Raw genomic sequence first — 18,587 nt, 5'->3', positions numbered from 1 at the left:
ACTAACTTTGTAGTATTTTTTTTCCTTTGTCCTGATGCCACCAGGCACTGTTCTTATTAGCTGAGATCATGTGACAAAGTGCCTAGGCATTTGAACATATAACTAGCAGACATGGGATCCATGAGCAGCACTTTTTGCAGCCTAGGGTTCAGAGATTAGCAGTGAAATAGAAAAATAAAATAATACACATGAATAAAAAACAAAAAAAAAAAAAAAAAAAACTTACAGAACAGTAAGCTCATCACAGGTTACAAAAGTGGAATTAGTCAGTCCTCTAATATTATTTCCTTCGAAATCCCTACAAAAACAAAATCAATAAATAAGCAAGTTTTGATCAAATTGGTTAATTAAACATATACATGCACACACATCAATAAACATATGAATAATTTTTTTGATCCGAAGTTTTGGGACCAAGTTAAAGTTCCAGATTTTATGCAAGAGTTGCAGAGAAACAATCTACAGATGTACTCAATGGGTAACTGAACTTTCCTTAATTTTCATGTGTGCAAAATTGTCTTCTTAACACTGGGGAATTGTTTTTAGACAGAAACATTTAGGAAAACTTTTTTTATACCACTAACTTTTGGGGTTATTTTTTGATTGATGCTATGTACTTGCCACTGATAGTGCACGTCTTAGCCCTTGTACACACGGTCGGAGAATCCGTCAGAATGTGTCCTATTGGACCGTTTTGACGGATAATCCGACTGTGTGTGGTATGCATCGGACTGTTTCCGTCGGAATATCCATAGGACCAAATTTTCCAGCTTGCTGGATATATTTTCCGACAAACTGGTCCGATCGGGCATACTCCGATGATGTGTAGAAAATTCCGATCGGACAAAGTGCCACGCATGCTCAGATCAAATTCCTACATCAAAGCTATTGGCTACTAGCCTAGTCCCATCGTAAGGAAATTACGTCATCACGTTCTGAAAGATCGGATTTTCCGCCAACTTTGTCCGACCGTGTGTATGCAACAGTTTCGGAACACAATCCGTCGGACAAAATCTGTCGGACAAAATCCGACGGATTTGGTTGTTGAAATGTCCGACCGTGTGTACAAGGACTTACTGTGCACAGTCATCAATCTTAAAAGACTAGGACCACACATCAAAATAGACAAGAATTACACAAAATAACAAAGATGATTCATGGAGTCATATTTTTAAGCAGTGACACAGACCAAGGGAATAACAGTGGATGATTCATGGCTGCCAAACTATCTTAAACAGTGGCACTGAGTTCAAGCTAATCGTTTTTCACATCTGCAGCAAGCTGATGTGGTTTTTAATGTGTTTGTAAAGCCTAAAAATAACCCTAACTTCTTTTATGTGATCCATTTTGGTCTGTTAAATTTACTGTTAGAAGAGTTTTGTCATACCTGTTCAATAAAAAAATCTCAGTTTAAAAAAAATATATAAAAAATTTAAATTTGGCCACATATGTGCCACTGCTGGTGTTAGGTGCTAATAAACTAACATGGCTATATCAATGCATGGGTCAGGAGGTCAAGCATAGGCATAGCTGAATGGTATTTGAAAAGATGGACTTTAGACAGGTGACTTTGATGGTGCAGTGAAGTAGATACAAAACTAAGTAGTAACTAAGTAGTAAGGTAAACCTGTTCATAGTGATTTGCTCTGCCACCCTAATGCTGAATTGTCAAATAACTTACATCCAATTAATGAATGGCATCTGGGCACATAGCTTTTGCGGAAGAGCTTCCAGTGAGTTGTTTATCATTGACCTACATAAAACAAGCAAGTTGTTATTACCAATAGCATAAACTATTCTGATAGAAAGAACATTGTCTATAGATGCACCAAGTGCTTGTCTGCAGTGTTATCTGCAGTGTGCTCCTATTCCATTCCTTGAAACCTTTTCTGGCTGTAAAAGGTGTTCAGATGTACTGATTTTTCTTTGTTTGCTGTTCTATGAAAGTCTATGAACTCTTGACAAAGTAATGAGACATTACTCTGCCTGAGCTACTTGCCTACCATCATGCAGGAAAAGGATTTACTTTCCAGTGTGGAATAAGGTAGGTGATATTTTAAATAAAAGAGATGCAATCGCATTACCTTGCCCAAAAGACAGCAGTGGGTCCCTGTGCTGCTAAACCCAAGAGCTCAACTCCTAAGCTTCCATTTAGGCCACAACAGCAATCTGCAGCCCAGTGAAACCATGAAATGTTGAGTCATGCCACCCCTCTCAGTAAACTCTGTACCCCTCCACACCTCAATTCTTACTACATATACCTATATGTGGCCTGAATAAAGCCTCCAGCCTGCATGTGACCACTTGGAAAATTGGTTCCCAATTGTTCAGAACAGAGTATATTTCATGGAACTAAATAGACATGGATATAGTATATACACACAAATGGACACTGAATGTGCACACATGCAACACACCCCCCCCCCCCCCCCTCTAACACAAAGACAGCATTAATAACATAGTTACATAGTTACATGTTTAGTCTGGTCAAATTCAACCAATAAAAATATATACAGATGTCAAGCATTTTGGTTTACTTACAAGAAAAACAATGACTCTAGCCCAGTGAAGAGTTCCTGGCTAACTTTTACTATGGGGTTTTCATCCAAGATTCTAAAAATATACAATAATTAAACAATATATTGACACATATTGCACCTGTAAATAGAATTATATGCATTTATTGAAACTGCAATACGATACCAATGTTTTAATTATTAATGTGCTATATATGAACTGTTTTAGACAATTCATATTATGCACAAAGAGGAAGAAGAAATGGTTGCACACCAGTGCCAACAAGATACTTGCTGAGTAAAGTCTTTATTGTCGTATATCAGACAATCATGCATGAATACAGTCGACGCGTTTCACACAAAAGTACAGTGCTTGTTCACAGCATTAAACTGTTCTCCACACAGGCTACTTAAAGGTATGTATCCAATTATAACCACACCTGACACACACCAGAGCCAAGAGAACAGCCAATAAGAAAAAAAATCACAGACATAAACAATTAAAAACATTTCTTGAATAATAAATAGAAAAAAAATACACAAATATATCTAAACAAAGGATAAACATATGAATCTGAAATCCTACACACTTGAAATAAAGGAAAACCAACACAAAGGAAATAATAAAAAGGAAATAAAGTAAAATTATTATTAATAACATTGAAAGAGAGACAAATGGCAAATTATGCAAAAATCAATGAGCACAGACCACATATGCAGATTGTTCATAAACAAGCATGAATGAAAGGTAATTCCTAAACAGCAATCTAAATATACAAATGTAGGCATATCAAAAGCCAATTCGCATTATACTAATATATGAGAAAAAATTCACATGCCCATAGACCGAACGTAAGGAAAAACCTGCTGTTTATATAAGAAGAAAATAGTAAATTATATTTATATAATATTGTGATTTTTTTCTTATTGGCTGTTCTCTCGGCTCAGGTGTGTTTCAGGTGTGGTTCTACTTGGATACATACCTTTAAGTAGCTTGTGCGGAGAACAGTTTAATGTTGTGAACAAGCATGGTACTTTTGTGTGAAACGCGTCCCTGCATGATTGTCTGACACACAACAATAAAGACTTTATTCAGCAAGTATCCTGTTGGCTCTGATTTCTTTTTCCTCTTTATGCTACAGACGGTGGTGAGCCAAGGCCTACACCCAGAGCTGGATACACCTGAATGTTGCCTGAAGCGGTATGTGCTTCTTGTTTGGTTTAATATTATGCACAGACAGCACATAAAGAGATCAGCATTCTTTTTATGCACATGGATGACCACATGGCAGGGACGTTGGATTTAAAAAAAATATTGTGTGCTCCTGGGAGTGATCTACTGTTGAGGGAGGGGTCTATTGCTGCTCACTGCTGAAGGGTCTATTGATGATGGCCACTGGGAGGTCTATTGTTGCTGGGTTGGATCTCTTGTTACTGGTGGGAGGTATTTTGTTGCAGGGGGTCTGTTGTTTCTGGGGGATCTATTTTACAGCTTTTCTTGTTAGTCTTAAAAAATTCCATACAAATTACTTGGCACCACAAAGTGATACTTTGCTCTGTATTATCTAAGGGGCAGGAATGGGAGGTGGGACCAAGGGACAATGCTCAGATGTGGGTAGAGGGCAAAGACAAGTGGTGACTTGGAAAACAAAGGGAGACAGAACAGTTACATTACAATTCACTACAAGAGAATTAGGAGAGCCCTGCTTGTGAAACTTACAATATAAGAGGGAAGGACAAGTGGTACAAAAGGTAATAGTTGTGGGAGATGAGAGGTGAGATAATGGACTAGGTGTATGTACACATTTTACATGAAGGAGTGGTAGGCCTCCCTGAATAGATGAGTTTTCAGGGAATACCTAAAGACAGAAAGAGTATGGGAGCTGGACAGGTTGGAGTAGAATTTTGATATCATCTTCTGAAGACCCTTGGTTCAGGCCTATGCACAGTTACTTGGCTGCAGCTTATTTTCTTGGGGGGGGGGGAGGATTGCTTTTTAATGCGTACACAGTATGTCATTTTTCTGTAAATTACACTGTTTGTGTACACTGCATATCATGTTACACATGCATTGCTATTTGCCTTTAAATAAGTCTGTCTCTGCTTCACTCCATAGCTAGGAGATGTTCTATGTAGTTAATCTCACCATTTCTTCACTATTTTGTCTCTATTCACCACATGTACTGTATTCTGCTTGAGCTAGACACACACATCTGATATTCATCTGTTATGATTTGCACAAGATTTTGGATTAAAGCTTTCTACGTTCTGCAAGATGTAATTTCCAGACACTGTCTGCCAAGCTACTGAGACTGTAAGTTAAGCTATCTCACCACAACAGGACCGATTATAGAGAACACACTATCAGTGCTTACATTGCTGAAGCAGAACACTGAAATGTCAGGAATTTATTTATGCACATTTATAAATATAATGATTGGCTTTATCTCTATTTCTTTCTGTGTTCTAGTATGAAAACTAGCCAATGGTGCAATGTGCACTACAGTTAGTGAATGCAGTACCTTTCACCAATACCAAATGCAGTGGTGGGAAGCCAACTGACACAAAGTCTATACTGAGAAAGTATGCTGGCTGCTATTACTGACCATCTTCTGGAAATGCTGGTTGCCTAAATGTCCTTGGCTTAAATACCCTTCATAACGCCGACCTCGAAAAAGCATGCAGGTTTCTGCTCTTTGACTTAGTAGTTACTGAAGGCATTAGATCAGCTTGACAGCCAGGGAAATAGTATTTTCAGAAAGAAAGGTCAGAAGCGGCAGTTTCCATAGGTATCTGCCGCCTCCATCTTGTCTTTAAGATGTATTTTGATAGCCTTATATAGGTTTCAAACAATTAGGTCTACTACATGTGCACAGCTACCTGGTAGAGAATCCATTACGCTTCCCCAGGAACAAGCATGTAGCCTGGCAACTAGAGGGTAAGGGCTATGTTTTGAGGACAGGAGCCACTTCTTAAAAATAGAGCTACTTATAAGTAGGCTTGGTAAATCACTTGATGCATTCATGGAGGAAGTGGGGGCAGAATATGGTGGACAGCAATGGGCTAGAAGCGCTGGCAGTAGATGTGTGCTAGGACGAAGAAGGATGGCACCAAATCCCTATTAGCAAACTATTACAGTGTTGTTCCAGTTGGACTTTATTTGTAACCACTCTCTAGAAGCCATTCTAAATATAATATTTAATCTTCTGTCATGAGCCACAAAACAAAATGAATAAGAATTCAAATTAAATCTGTAACAAAGTCTGTATACTTTTGTGGCTGAACACGTAACATTTATATTAAACCAACAAAAGTATGTTTATTTCATACCTTCCTGTATTAAATTTTAAACAGATGTCTGGTGGTGTTGGTTCTTGATAAATGTGTGGAAAAATAAATTAACAAGCAGGAATGTAGAGAACAGGGGTCTGTACAACATATTTTAGCTCTGTGATTTTTACTCAGTGAACTAAGCATCAGTATAATATCAGTAGTAATTGTTTTTGAAGGTGGATGCTCCAGAGCTCTCATCCTTTTTTTTAACCACTTGAGACCCGCGCTATAGCCGAATGACGGCTACAGCGCGGATCTCCTTTGCCGGGACATGTCTATTGACGTCGTCCCGTGCACGAGCGGCCTTCACGCCCCCTGAGGGGCGCGCGCGGCGCGCTCTGTGATCGGCGAGTCTGTGAGACTCGCCTGATCACCGATCCGAGCAAGGGGTCGATCCCGACCCCTTATCACGTGATCAGCTGTCAGCCAATGACAGCTGATCATGTGATACAACGGAGCTGGTAATCGGCTATTATTCCTCCTCGCGCTGACAGTCCCGATCACGGCCAGCCGTGCCAGTGCCCACCTGCCCCCTGCCAGTGCCCACCTGCCCCCTGCTTTTCCACATCAATAAAAAATGTGTCCCCCCCTGTCAGTGCCACCCAGCAGTGCCCATAGTGCCACCCAGCAGTGCCCACAGTGCCACCAAGCAAGGCCCACAGTGCCACCCAGCAGTGCCACCCAGCAGTGCCCACAGTGCCACCCAGCAGTGCCCACAATCTGCCTCAACTAAGGTGCTGCACCCCAGTGCCACATATCTGTGCCCATCAGTGTCATCTACCAGTGCCCATCAGTGCCCAGCAGTGCCACCTATCAGAGCCACCTATCAGTGCCACCTATCAGTGCCCATCAGTCCCATCTATCAGTGGTACCTATCAGTGCCCCTTAGTGCCACCCATCTGTGCCACCCATATGTGCCATCTTATCTGTGCCCATCTTTGCCCATCAGTGCCGCCTTATCTGTGCACATCGGTGCCACCTTATCTGTGCCTATTAGTGCCGCCTTAACTATGCCTATCAGTGCCCACCAGTGCAGCCTATCAGTGCCCACCAATGCAGCCTATCAGTGCCCACCAATGCAGCCTATCAGTGCCCACCAGTGCAGCCTATCAGTGCCCACCAATGCAGCCTATCAGTGCCCACCAGTGCAGCCTATCAGTGCCGCCTCATCAGCGCACTTCAATGAAGGAGAAAAATGACCTGTTTGCAAAATTTTATAACAAACTATTAAACATGATTTTTTTTTTTTGGCATCTTTTTTTGTTTGTTTAGCAAAAAATAAAACTCCCAGCTGTAATTAAATACCACCAAAGAAAGCTCTATTTGTGGGAAAAAAATGATAAAAATTTCATTTGGGTACAGTGTTGTATGACCACGCAATTGTCATTCAAAGTGCATCAGCGCTGAAAGCTGAAAATTGGTCTGGGACTGAGGGGGGTTTAAGTGCCCAGTAAGCAAGTGGTTAACCAACAAGCATACAGCCGGTGAAGACAGAGGCCCAGGTCTGCATGCTTGTTTGGGCACAATACTTATTGAGACATTTACATGCAGTTTTGGAACATGTTTTTCTGTGTATTTTTAAAATATTTTTTCATGCATGTGCAAACATCAACATTTTTGTTTTAGCTAATATAAAGCTAGTTACTAGGAGAAGGGGTGATGGCTATTTTGAGTTGAAAAATGCTAATTTTTAGGTGCTCCTATTGAAGTCTATATGCCAAAAACATCCTATTCTGCTTCAAAAGTAGCACATGTATCGTTTTGAGCTTTAGGCATTGAGCTACGAGTGCTCATTTGTGAGTACAATTTAGAAGCATGGGATTTTGGTTGTGAGAGCATTTGAAAAATGTTCAGGTTTAAATCAGGGCTAAAGTTTTTTGTAAAGCCAACACTTTTTTAGTTTTGGATAGTATGTATGTAAAAGGGTTAGAACTCCCGTCTGGATTTTAATGTTATGTGTGTTCCCATGTCTCTGGTACAGAAGGCGAAGGTACAGCCAAAAATATTGTGCTGTTACAGGAAAATGTAAAGGGAAATCTTTCATTTGGGAACCCTAATCTGATAACAATTGACTGTAATGTGCAGTAATAAACAGTACCACTGTCATCTAATTAAATGTTTAGGGAAAATGAAAATACAATTTGCAATTTTATAGAAAATGTTCATATTTTAAAAAAAAATGTATATAACTGCTACACAAATCACATTATAATTTGATATTGAAATTTTTTTTTTTTTTTTAAGTATAGCAAACAGTTTTTTTTTTTTACTTTTTAAACTTTCCCTTGTAGTAACAGCTACAATGCTCAGTATAAAATCAGGATTTCTCAGGATCTTGATCCTACTGTACTTTACTCACTGCCTCTCTCGGGAGTATGCACAAAGCTTGAGATCAAGTAAAGACAGCATGTTATATGAAATATAGCTTCCTGTGAAATGTCCTTGAAAGAAATGCTGGGTTTCTTAATATAACACCAGCTCTGATCATGCTATTTTTGTGAGACAGATCCTTTCACTTGCCTTTCAATCAGAAACAATTCAATAAGTGCATTAAAGGGCAAGTTCAATATCTAACAGAATCTGCTGCAAAGTTAGCTGAATTATTTGCAATAAAAAAAAGTTGATCTGAAAGGGATATTTCCCAAAAAATTAAACTTTCAATTGGTGACTATAACATACTTTATTAATGAAGATTCAATACAGGGTCTACCAATGGCAAACATATTTCAGAGCAGTAGCAGCTTTCATGGGGACAGGCCTTGCCTAACTGAACCTCCATACAGAGGAGTGGAAGAGGGCCATTCCTCCTCTGACTAATTCAGCTGTGTATGAAATTAGAGATTATTTGCCTCTGCTAACAACAGGCTTATCTAAAGCAAAGTAATTAACCACTTCAGCTCCGGACCAATAAACACCTTAAGGACCAGAGGTCTTTTTGCAATTTCGCACTGCGCTGCTTTAACTGGTAATTGCGCGGTCATGCAATATTGCACCCAAACGAAATTTGCGTCCTTTTCTTCCCACAAATAGAGCTTTCTTTTGATGGTATTTGATTGCCTCTGCGATTTTTTTTTTTTGCGATATAAATGGAAAAAGAGCGACAATTTTGAAAAAAAAGATATTTTCTTCTTTTTGTTATAAGAAAAATCGAATAAACTAAATTTTAGTCATACATTGAGGGCAAAATTTATTCAGCCACATGTCTTTAGTAAAAAAAATGTCAATAAGCGTATATTTTTTGGTTTGCGCAAAAGTTATAGCGTCTACAAACTAGAGTACATTTTCTGGAATTTACACAGCTTTTAATTTATGACTGCCGATCTCATTTCTTGAGGTGCTAAAATGCCAGGGCAGTACAAATCCCCCCCAAATGACCCCATTTTGGAAAGTAGACACCCCAAGGAAATTGCTGATGGGTATGTTGAGCCCATTGAATATTTATTTTTTTTGTCCTAAGGGATTGAATAATGACAAAAAAAAAAAAGAAAATTTTTTTACAAAAAGTTGTCACTAAATGATATATTGCTCACACATGCCATGGTTATATGTGGAATTGCACCCCAAAATATATTCCGCTACTTCTCCCGAGTATGGGGATACCACATGTGTGGGACTTTTTGGGAGTCTAGTCGTGCACGGCACCCCGAAAACCAATCACCACCTTCAGGATTTCTAAGGGTGCAAATTTTTGATTTAACTCCTCACTACCTATCACAGTTTCGAAGGCCATAAAATGCCAAAATAGCACAAAACCACCCAAAATGACCCCATTTTGGAAAGTAGACACCCCAAGCTATTTACTGAGAGGCATGTTGAGTCCATGGAATATTTTATATTTTGCCACAAGTTGCGGGAATATTACAAACTTTTTTTTTTTTGCACCAAGTTGTCACTAAATGATATATTGCTCACACATGCTATGGGCATATGTGAAATGACACCCCAAAATACATTCTGCTGCTTCTCCTGAGTACGGGGATACCACATGTGTGGGACTTTTTGGGAGTCTAGTCGCGCACGGCACCCCGAAAACCAATCACCACCTTCAGGATTTCTAAGGGTGCAAATTTTTGATTTAACTCCTCACTACCTATCACAGTTTCGAAGGCCATAAAATGCCAAAATAGCACAAAACCCCCCCAAATGACCCCATTTTGGAAAGTAGACACCCCAAGCTATTTACTGAGAGGCATGTTGAGTCCATGGAATATTTTATATTTTGCCAAAAGTTGCGGGAATATTACAAACTTTTTTTTTTTTTGCACAAAGTTGTCACTAAATTATATATTGCTCACACATGCTATGGGCAGAAGTCAAATTACACCCCAAAATCAATTCTGCTGCTTCTCCCAAGTACGGGGATACCACATGTGGGGGACTTTATGGGAGCCTAGCCACGTACGGGACCCCGAAAAACCAAGCACTGCCTTCCGGATTTGAATATAAAATGCTACCAAAAAACATGTTAGCGATGGCAGGGATCAGGCCTGACTCTGCGATCGCTGCAGTTATGTGTTTAGTGTTTTGTAAGTGACAGTGATCGATCGATACTGCACTTGGGTGGGCTGGGCAGAGGGGCAAAACGCAGGTGCTAGCAGGTATTTGGGTTGATCCCGCTAACAATGCGTTTTTTTGGAACCCTAAACTGCTGGGGACGCTAGTATAGATCTGATCAGATCAGATATTGATCTATTCAGATTCTATACCACTACGGGAGGTGTATGCTTTGCGTGTGGGTGTTAACGGTACTGGCACTAACCTAGCACTGCCTGGGGCGACGCAGACCCTGACCCTAAAACCTAATTGATATCACCCGCCGGGTGATCAGGGGGTTAAACCTTTATTGGGTAATAAATGGTGGGTGCCCTGATGCTATAAAAAACAAACTAACCAGAGTCACCCGTAACACTTATACGGTGATCAGTGGTGAAAGGGTTAACTAGGGGCAATCAGGGGGTTCAAATTTTTATTAGGTAGTATATGGGGGTCCCTGGCGCTATATAAAAACCTGACGGGGAACCTAAATAACTAACTGGCTAACCAGCGTCACCAGTGACACTTATACTGTGATCGCTGGTGAAAGGGGGTGAAAGGGTTAACTAGCAGCAATCAGGGGGTTAAAACCATTATTGGGTAGTATATCGGGGTACCTAGCGCTATAAAAACCTGGCGGTGAACCTAAAAAAATAACTAGCTACCTAGCGACACTAGCGACACTGATGCAGCGTTCAGAAAAATTATCGCTTAGTGACACTGGCAAAAGGGGGTGAAAGGGTTAACTAGCGGAAATCAGGGGGTTAAAACCATTATTGGGTAGTATATCGGGGTACCTAGCGCTATAAAAACCTGGCGGTGAACCTAAAAAAATAACTAGCTACCTAGCGACTGTAGCGACACTAATGCAGCGATCAGAAAAACGATTGCTTAGTGACACTGGCAAAAGGGGGTGAAAGGGTTAACTAGCGGCAATCAGGGGGTTAAAACCATTATTGGGTAGTATATCGGGGTACCTAGCGATATAAAAACCTGGCGGTGAACCTAAAAAAATAACTAGCTACCTAGCGACACATGCAGCGATCAGAAAAATGATCGCTTAGTGACACTGGCAAAAGGGGGTGAAAGGGTTAACTAGCGGCAATCAGGGGGTTAAAACCATTATTGGGTAGTATATCGGGGTACCTAGCGCTAAAAAAACCTGGCGGTGAACCTAAAAAAATAACTAGCTACCTAGCGACTGTAGCGAGACTAATGCAGCGATCAGAAAAACGATCGCTTAGTGACACTGGCAAAAGGGGGTGAAAGGGTTAACTAGCGGCAATCAGGGGGTTAAAACCATTATTGGGTAGTATATCGGGGTACCTAGCGATATAAAAACCTGGCGGTGAACCTAAAAAAATAACTAGCTACCTAGCGACACATGCAGCGATCAGAAAAATGATCGCTTAGTGACACTGGCAAAAGGGGGTGAAAGGGTTAACTCTAGGGGCAATCAGGGGGTTAAATCTTTATTGGGGGGTGATAGGGGGCTACCCTGGACCTAACACTAACTGTCCTGACAGTTTTTACTGTCACAACTGACACTGAATGCATTGATCAGTAAAGAAATGATCAATGCAATCAGTGACACTGTGACTGGGGGGGGAGGGGGGGCGGGGGGGATCGGGGGGGGTTTGTGTGCCTGTGTGTACCTACATGTCAGTGTAGTGTTGGTGCACACTTACTATTAGTCTTCTCCTCGTAGTCCGGTCAAAAAGACCGCCCCGAGGAGAATGACATCACTTCCTCCTTCCTGTGTAAACAATACACAGTGGGAGGAAGCTTCTCATTGGCCAGGAGCGATCCAGAGGGGGTGGCCGAAAACCAACGGCCATCCCCTCATCACGGAGCGCTCCTGGAGCGAACCGGACCGCCGTAACCAGCGGGAGGGGGTCCGATCGGACCCCCCACCTGCTGGAAGGCAATCACGTACATCTACGTGATTGTGCCTGCCTGTGCCATTGTGTTGACGTACATTGGCAATACGGCGGTCCTGAAGTGGTTAAAGATGAATTCCAAGTATGTATGTTTTTACATAGTTACATTGAAAAGTTTGGACCATTGTAACTGTGCATATACCATACCTGTGGGGTATCCTGGAACCTGGAAATCACTGCAGTAAGCATTGCTATGCTACTGATCTCCATTAGTCTCCGTGCTTCATGCTAAGTGGCTTCCTACTTCATTTTAAACACAGGAGGTAACCCCCCTGGTATAGGAGCCTCACAAAGATTTTATTTTTCAATGAATCCAAAGCATTCTCAGACTGGAAGAGATGGAGACACGGGGAGATGATGTTCTGACCTCCATCATTCTCTGAAGGGTGCCCAGGATGAGCAGGACAGTCTTTAAGGCAGGGCAAAATGGGCAGCTGCCCTGGGCCCTGTCATTGTTGTGGGGCCCAAAGCAACTGCCTCATACTTGCCAGCTATCCCTGTTTAAATTCCCTTGTCCCTTGAAGTTTTATTCCTGTGCTGTGTCCCGCTATCTCAGTGTGAAGTGCTGCTATTAATGCTGCCCAACTCTGCCCTATTGTTGTGTACAGATGACTCACCTGCAGACCCTGTGTTCACATGTAAATAACTGTCAATCATATGTAAATAGAGGCGGCATTCATATGTAAATATCTGAGGTCATCAGCATTGGTATGTAAATAAAGCCAGCATTCATATGTATAGCATGCCCCCTTGCAGTGAGGAGAAGATGCACCGCAACCTATAGCAACCAATCAACAAGCAGAAATCATGTGCTGTAACCTCTAGCAACCAGTCTGTAAGCACTAATTATATGCTGTAACCTCTGGCAACCAATCGCAATCGCTGCCTGATCTGATGCAGGAAACTGATTTTAAGTCTAGCTGCTATTTATTGGATGTCTCAGAGCAGGTGGAGAATGAAATTACATGGGGGCGTGAATGTAGTTTAATGTTCACACACAAGTTATTGAGTGAAGATTCTCAAATTCTTTAATAAATTGGCCCAACTGTGCCAGAGTATGTTAATCTGCACATAGTTATTGTCAAGTGGTTAAAGGATATCTAAACCTAAGAACAAAAATTTCATATATTGCAGCTTACCAATCCTCGGATGCAGTGGCTGCATTAGTCTTCTCTTTTAAGGCTAAGAAATGTTTCAGCAAATACCTGTTGATCTTACTGGAAGTCCTTGTAACTTTACGTAAGCTGAATTGAAATTACAAACAATGTTATCTTATTTCCAAGCCATCTTCTGTAAAAAATAAATTCCCCCATTTCCCATGTAATAAAGATGAAGATATGGAGATGTGTTTTTGGTAAAAAAAAAGAAAGAAAGAAAGCAGCCTAGTGAGTGAGCCTAGACACCCTAAAGCTGACCATACATGGGTCGAATTATGAAAGAATTTTCAATCGAAAATCGTAACTAAGAATTTTTGTTCGAATTTCGCACCATTGGTGGGCCACAGCAACAGGCGATTTTTGTGTGGCCATTGAGTGATCGGGCATGTTGAAAATTTTTTGAAAAATGAAGATATTTCTAATCAATGATGGAACAATCATCCAAGAAATAAAATCAAAAAATAAATGCGCATGAGCTGTGACCTGGAAAGAGTAGAATATTCCTGGCCACTAAATTTATTTTCTGTAGCAACATGACGTGAAACTGAAGGGTTAGCTGGTCAAATTTCAAAATCAGTGGTGGCACCATCGGATTACAAATGAAATTTCTGATTTTCTAAAGAAAATTTGTTCGGAATTTGACTCATGTATGGCCTGTATAAGACAGAACATGTCTTATTCCAAGAACTACCAGGTGAAGTTAAAGAACAAAAATCCCCCCCCCCCCAAAAAAAAAAACGAATGCAGCCACCACATTTACTGACTAGTATATAATATATTACATTTTCGATCTTGGGTGTAACTCCACTTTAAACGGGGACTGGGAGTGATTTATATAAATGTATAAAAGTTAGAGGAAAATAACTTTTTTTTTATGGGTTAGAATTCTTTATACAGTATATTTTTCCGGATATATGACAGTGAAGGATATTTGTTATTATATCTACAAATGTGTGGCAATTTAAAATTAGTACTTTGTGGAGCAGTATAACCTGCATGTGAATCTCGAAGTTTGTTTATGAACCTCCAACAATATATTTTAAAATAAAATAAAGAAAAACTTACAGCCATCTTAATTCATTCAAGTGGCTAAAGACCCCTGGCTGTAGGTACCTTATACAGTTGTTGCTGAGATATCTGAAAGAAGAAATGTATGGTAGGAATAACAACATAAAGAGCAATAATGCATTGCAGTCTCTATTAATAAAACATTTAGTTCCTATATGCATGAATTCATTCAACATCAATGATATGTGGAAAATACAGGCATGGTTTTATTATTATTCGTTTTATGAATAATGTAATTCACTAGTAACATAATTTACTTACAGTTTCTGAAGATGATATAAACCAAAGAAAGCTTTCTGTGATATATTACTCAAGCAGTTGTGCTGAAGGAATCTGGAAGGAAAAGGTCAGACCATACTTAATAGAGAAATGGAGTGCCATAAAAGTTATATGTATAAAGAGAAGTACCTTTGTCCCATCAGTTTATAGAGAGAAATTTGGGATTGGGGCCATACTTAATGTTATTAAAAAGCCTTGGGTAAAAGAAGGCATATTTATGAAAACTGTTTTCCCTATTTTTGGCACCGCTATGGCAATTTACAATCCAGACCATGGCCAAAACCACAGTGTAACCAGATTTAAATGCTCTATTGTGTTTAAATGTTAAATTCATATTGTGTAATTCATAGTCACTCAGCCACATTGTGATTCATAGTCACTCGGTTACATAAAGTAGTTGGTACTGTTGAATAAAGACACAGGTCCAGGGCCGTCTTTAAGGCAGGGAAAAAGGGGCAGCTGCCCTGGGCCCTGTCATTGTTGTGGGGGCACAAAGCAGCTGCCTCATACTTGCCAGCTATCCCTGTTTAAATGCCTTTGTCCCTTGAAATTTTAGTCCTGTGCTGTGTCCCAATATCTCAGTGTGAAGTGCTGCTATTAATGCTGCCCAGCTCTGCCCTACTGTTGTGTACAGATGACTCACCTGCAGACCCTGTGTTTGCATGTAAACAACAGTCAATCATATGTTAATAGCGGCCTCATTCATATGTAAATAGCTGAGGCCAACGGCATTGATATGTAAATAAAGACAGCATTCATATGTATATCATGCCCCCCTGCAGTGAGGAGAAGATGTACTGTAAGCTATAGCAACCAATCAGTGAGCAGTATTACTGTACAGCAATCTCTAGCAACCCATCAACAAGCAGAAATCATGTGCTGTAACCTCTACCAACCAGTCAGTAAGCGCTAATGATGTGCTGTAACCTCTGGCAACCAATCACAATCGCTGCCTGATCTGATACAAGAAACTGATTTTAAGTCTAGCTGCTATTTATTGGATGTCTCAGCCCTTGTACACACGGTCGGAGAATCTGTCGGAATGAGTCTTATCGGACCGTGTCGTCAGATAATCCGACTGTGTGTGGTATGCATCGGACTGATTCCGTCCGAATCTCCGTCCGACCCAATTTTCCAACATGTTGGAAAGATTTCCCGACCAACTGGGCCGGACGGACCTAATCCGATCATGTGTAGAGCATTTTCATCGGACCAAGTGCCACGCATGCTCACATTAAAATTCCTACATCAAAGCTATTGGCTACTAGCCTGAATATAGTGCCATCGTAACAAAATTACGTCATCGCTTTCTGAAAGATCGGATTTTTCGCCAACTTTGTCCAACCATGTGTATGCAACAGTTTCGGACAAGATCCGACGGACTAAATCCGACGGGCAAAATCCGACGGATTTGGTTGGCAAAATCTCCGACCGTGTGTACGTGGGATCAGAGCAGGTTGAGAATGAATTTGCATAGGGGGGGGGCGCAAGAAAATCTTTGCCCAGGGTCCAATTAATATTAAAGATGGACTTGCACAGGTCCAGTTATACCTTTATTTGTAGGTTTATACATTTCACCCAGATTCCCAGATCTATACATATTGTGGTATAAAGCCCCATACACACTATCATTTTTTTTGCTGTTTTTTTTCTTCAGATTTAGCAAAACCATATAATATGAAGTCAAACCTTAGGAGTTTAAATTTGTATGCAATCAGGCAGGCCCTTGCACTTCATGGTTTTGGTAAACCCTAAAGAAAAAATCAGCAGAAAATGTGACAGTGTATGGCGAATTAGGCTAAACCCCAAGCAAAAAAGAAATAAAAACAAAGTAAGTATAACAGCCACAGCATAACTATAAAACATATTTTTTGTGCAGATGGTATAGTTATATCAGTGCCCCTTCCCATTTATTAACTGATTTATTATAAGACCTAATTTCCTGACTGTGCATTTTTTTTCTATGTGGTCTCTTTTCCTAACACAACCCCTGATCAGCAACCTGAAAAGCTCATCTACTTCCGCCACCTGCTTTCTGGAGCAAGATAGCAACTAGCTACCTTTAAAATGGAAATCCGTATCTAATCTTGAACTTGCTCCCGTCCACATTCTTAGTCCTATACTAACTAGCCTGTAGAGAAACAATGAGGGTTATTTGTGAAATGCAAATCCACTGTGCACTACAAGTGCACTTGGAAGTTCGGTCGCTGCAGATCTGAAGGGCAAGGAAAATAAAAAACTGTATTTTAGCTTGCCCATGAATGGATGATAAAATCAGCAGAGCTTTCCCTTATTTCAGATCTTCCCCTCAGATCTACAGGGACTGCACTTCCAAGTACACTTTCAGTGCAAAGTGGATTTGCCTTTACTAAATCAACCCCAATGTCTTTACCTACATATTATTGAAAATTAAATGAATTTGCAAAACCAACCACAGTAAGCTATTGACCTCTCAGCAGCGCAGTTTTACTTTGCACATGATCAGAGGGTCAGAGTTTAAGAGGAGGTGACGACTTGATACTTTTTTGAATATAAGTGAGTGAGCATTTGTCTTTTATTAATAAAATTGTTATACACAGTGAAAACTATGATATATTTCTTTTTTTGAGCTGGGTGCCTGGCAGTTCTTCTGAGTCTGAGTTTGCAACTATGTGTATGTTTATGGTTCCATGCTGGTGGTCATTCATAGAGACTGTTTCCATGTGTCCATGAGAGAACCCACTCACAGCTACCATGTAGGATTTGGGCTCATTGTTTAAAGCTTCATTGACCCCTGTAATGAGGGTCAACTCATAAGGTGAGCGTATACCCCTAAGGGGTTTGATGGTGGTTCTTCACATCACCTTCATGTTTGCTGATTGTGGACTTAGCATTTGAACACAGATTTGATTATTTGAGTAAAGACTGTGTCATAATCATCACAGGACTTATTTTGTACATTTATTGTTATGATATGGCCACTCCAGAACCTTCACTTTTTTCTGCTGTAGTCAACGACAGGTTGACTTGGCCTTGTTTTTTGGATCATTGTCATGTTGGAATGTCCAAGTACGTCCCATGTGCAGCATCTTTGTAGCTCACACATCCCTAAAATCCACCTCGGTGTTTCACAGTAGGAATGGTGTACCTTTCATCATAGGCCTCGTTGGTTGTGGCTAAAAAGCAACATTTTCCCATCGCTCCAAATAACTTTGTGCCAGAAGGTTTGAGGCTTGTCTCTGTGCTGTTTGGGGTATTATAAGTGGGAGATTTTGTGGCATTTGCGTAGTAATGGCTTTCTTCTGGTGACTCAACCATGCAGTCCATCTTTCCTCAAGCGTCTCCTTATTGTGCATCTTGAAACAGCCACACCACATGTTTTCAGAGAATCTTGTATTTCACCTGAAGTTATTTGTGGGTTTTTCTTTGCATCCCAAACAATTTTCCTGGCAGATGTGGCTGAGATTTTAGTTGGTCTACCTAACATGGTTTGGTTTCAACAGAACCCCTCATTTTTCACTGCTGATTGGCACCCTAAATTCCTTGGATATCTTTTTATATCCCTTTCCTGTTTTATACAGTTTAACCACCTTTTCCTGCAGATCCTTCGACAGTTCTTTTGCTTTCCCCATGACTCAGAATCCAGAAAGGTCAGTGCAGCACTGGATGAAAAATGCAAGGGTCTTTTAGGAGTCCAGAAACTCATTGACCTTTTATAAACCCCTTTGTGTCAACTTGTGTGCAGTTATCAGGCCAAGATCACCAGGGTATGTAAACTTTTG

General features: G+C 40.5%; 1 protein-coding gene across 1 annotated transcript in view; it reads right to left on the bottom strand.

The window, feature by feature from the left end:
- Positions 1 to 18,587, bottom strand: part of RXFP2 (relaxin family peptide receptor 2) — a 489,744-nt gene that overhangs the window by 52,892 nt on the left and 418,265 nt on the right. Inside the window, exons 6-10 of the mRNA XM_077484098.1 lie at positions 14,809 to 14,880; positions 14,545 to 14,616; positions 2,542 to 2,613; positions 1,682 to 1,753; positions 227 to 298 (exon numbers count right to left, since the gene is read on the bottom strand). Of these exons, the coding sequence (XP_077340224.1) occupies positions 227 to 298; positions 1,682 to 1,753; positions 2,542 to 2,613; positions 14,545 to 14,616; positions 14,809 to 14,880 (360 nt within the window). The remainder of the gene's footprint in view (positions 1 to 226; positions 299 to 1,681; positions 1,754 to 2,541; positions 2,614 to 14,544; positions 14,617 to 14,808; positions 14,881 to 18,587) is intronic.

The sequence above is a fragment of the Lithobates pipiens genome, unplaced genomic scaffold (genome assembly GCF_037356315.1).
Source record: "Lithobates pipiens isolate NorthernLeopardFrog02 unplaced genomic scaffold, aLitPip1_a1.2 Scaffold_16, whole genome shotgun sequence".
Lineage (NCBI taxonomy): Eukaryota > Metazoa > Chordata > Amphibia > Anura > Ranidae > Lithobates > Lithobates pipiens.
Note: the sequence above shows the minus strand (reverse complement) of the source record. Positions and strands in the feature narration are given on the sequence as shown.